The sequence below is a fragment of the Chiloscyllium plagiosum genome, chromosome 3 (genome assembly GCF_004010195.1).
Source record: "Chiloscyllium plagiosum isolate BGI_BamShark_2017 chromosome 3, ASM401019v2, whole genome shotgun sequence".
Taxonomy (NCBI): Eukaryota; Metazoa; Chordata; class Chondrichthyes; order Orectolobiformes; family Hemiscylliidae; genus Chiloscyllium; species Chiloscyllium plagiosum.
This window is the reverse complement of record NC_057712.1, coordinates 137155936-137157813: the sequence shown is the minus strand read 5'-3', so window position 1 is coordinate 137157813 and position 1878 is coordinate 137155936. Positions and strand designations below refer to the sequence as shown.

The following is a 1878-nucleotide window of genomic DNA, read 5'->3' as shown; positions in this document are numbered from 1 at the left end:
TGCGGGGGGGGGGCCATTGTGGACTTGTTGGGCCGAAGGGCCTGTTTCCATGCTGTAGGGAATCTAATGTAATCTACTTAGACAGTCAGATTTCCCTAACGAGTGTAGTGCTGGAAAAGCACAGCAGGTCAGGCAGCATCCAAGGAGCAGGAGAATCTATGCTTCAGGCAAAAGCCCTTCCTTCCTGATAAAGGGCTTAAGGCCAAAACATTGATTCTCCTGCTCCTCGGATGCTGCCTGACCGGCTGTGCTTTTCCAGCACCTTACTCTCGACTGTGATCTCCAGCATCTGCAGTCCTCATTGTTTCCCAGACAGATTTCCCTGTATCCTATGCCTCCCTACTTTGTGAATGAGCCTACCATGGGGAACCTAATCAAACACTTTGCTAAAACCCATGCACACCACACCCACTGCTCTACCTTCATCAATGTGATTTGTCACATCCTCAAAGAATTCAATAAGGTTTGCGAGGCATGACCTGCCCCTCACAAAGTTATGCTTTTAATCAAATTATGCTTTTCCAAATAATCTTAAACTTGTCTCTCAAAATCCTCTCCAATAATTTATCCACCATCGAAGTAATTCCCTAGATTATCCCTATTTCTTTTCTTGAACAAGGGAGTAACATTTGCTGCCCTCCAATCGTCTGCTACTACTCCGGTGGACAGTGAAGACGCAAAGATCATCACCAAAGGTGCAACAATCTCTTTCTGCGCTTCCCATTGTAACCTTGGTATATCCTGTCTGGCCCAGGGGACTTATCTATCCATATGTTTTTCAAAATTTCCAGCACATTCTCCTTCCTAACATCAACCTGTTTGAGCGTATCTGCCTGTTTCACACTGTCCTCAGAAAAGACAAGGTCTCTCTCGCGAGTCAATACTGAAGCAAAGTATTCGTTAAGGACATCCTTTACTATCTTCGACTCCAGGCACAAGTTCCCTCCACTATCCCTGATTGACCCTACCCTCACTCTGGCCATCCTGTGTTCCTCACATAAGTGTAGAACTCCTTGGGGTTTTCCTTAATCCTACCCCCGAAAGTTTTTTCATGCTCCCTTCCAGCTCTCCTAAGTCCAGTTTTCAGCTCCTTCCTGACTACCTTGTAACCCTGTAGAGACCTGTCTGAATCCTTGCCTCCTCAACCTGAAGTAAGCTTCCTTCTCCCTCTTGACTAGATGTTCCACATCCCTTGTTAGCCAAGGTTCCTTCACCCTCCCATCCCTTCCTTGCCTCAGTGGGACAAACCTATCCAGCCCTATCAGCAAGTGCTCCCTGAACAACCTCCACATTTCTCTCATGGATTTCCCTCAGAACATCTGTTCCCAATTTAGGTGCCCCAGTTCCTGCCTAATAGCATTGTAATGCCCCTCCCCCGATTAAATATTCTCCCATACTGTCTGCTCCTGTCCCTCTCCATCATTATAGTAAAGGTCAGGGGGTTGTGATCACTATCACCGAAATGCTGTCCCACTGAGAGATGTGACACCTGGCACGGTTCGTTGCCATGCACCAAATCCAAAATGGCCTCCCCTCTCATCGGGCCTATCTACATGTTGAATCAGGAACCCTTCCTGGACACACCTGACCAAGTTTGCCGCACTGAATTCCCAACTAAATGTCCTTTTTTTTTGCTGTGAAGGGAAGATCAAAGTCCATGGGATTGGTGGGGGTCACAAACAGAGATATCGAATGATTGATTTCCAGCGGCTCCGTTACCAGGCCGGCCAGCTGGAACTGCCCTTCGAGGAGAAGGTGGTGGAGGTTCGCTACGACCCGTGCAGGTGAGGAGGCGGGTGCTGTTGAGGTGGGACTGAGAGTCCGAGGTGGTTGGGGGCGACGGTGGAGGGAAATGTGAGGGTCTGAGGTGGTTGGGGT

The 1878-nt window shown here is 48.6% G+C and overlaps 1 protein-coding gene across 1 annotated transcript in view; it reads left to right on the top strand.

The window, feature by feature from the left end:
- mrpl2 (mitochondrial ribosomal protein L2) overlaps nucleotides 1–1878 on the top strand; it is an 18420-nt gene that overhangs the window by 7327 nt on the left and 9215 nt on the right. Inside the window, exon 4 of the mRNA XM_043675648.1 lies at nucleotides 1643–1784. Coding sequence (XP_043531583.1) covers nucleotides 1643–1784 — 142 coding nt within the window. The remainder of the gene's footprint in view (nucleotides 1–1642; nucleotides 1785–1878) is intronic.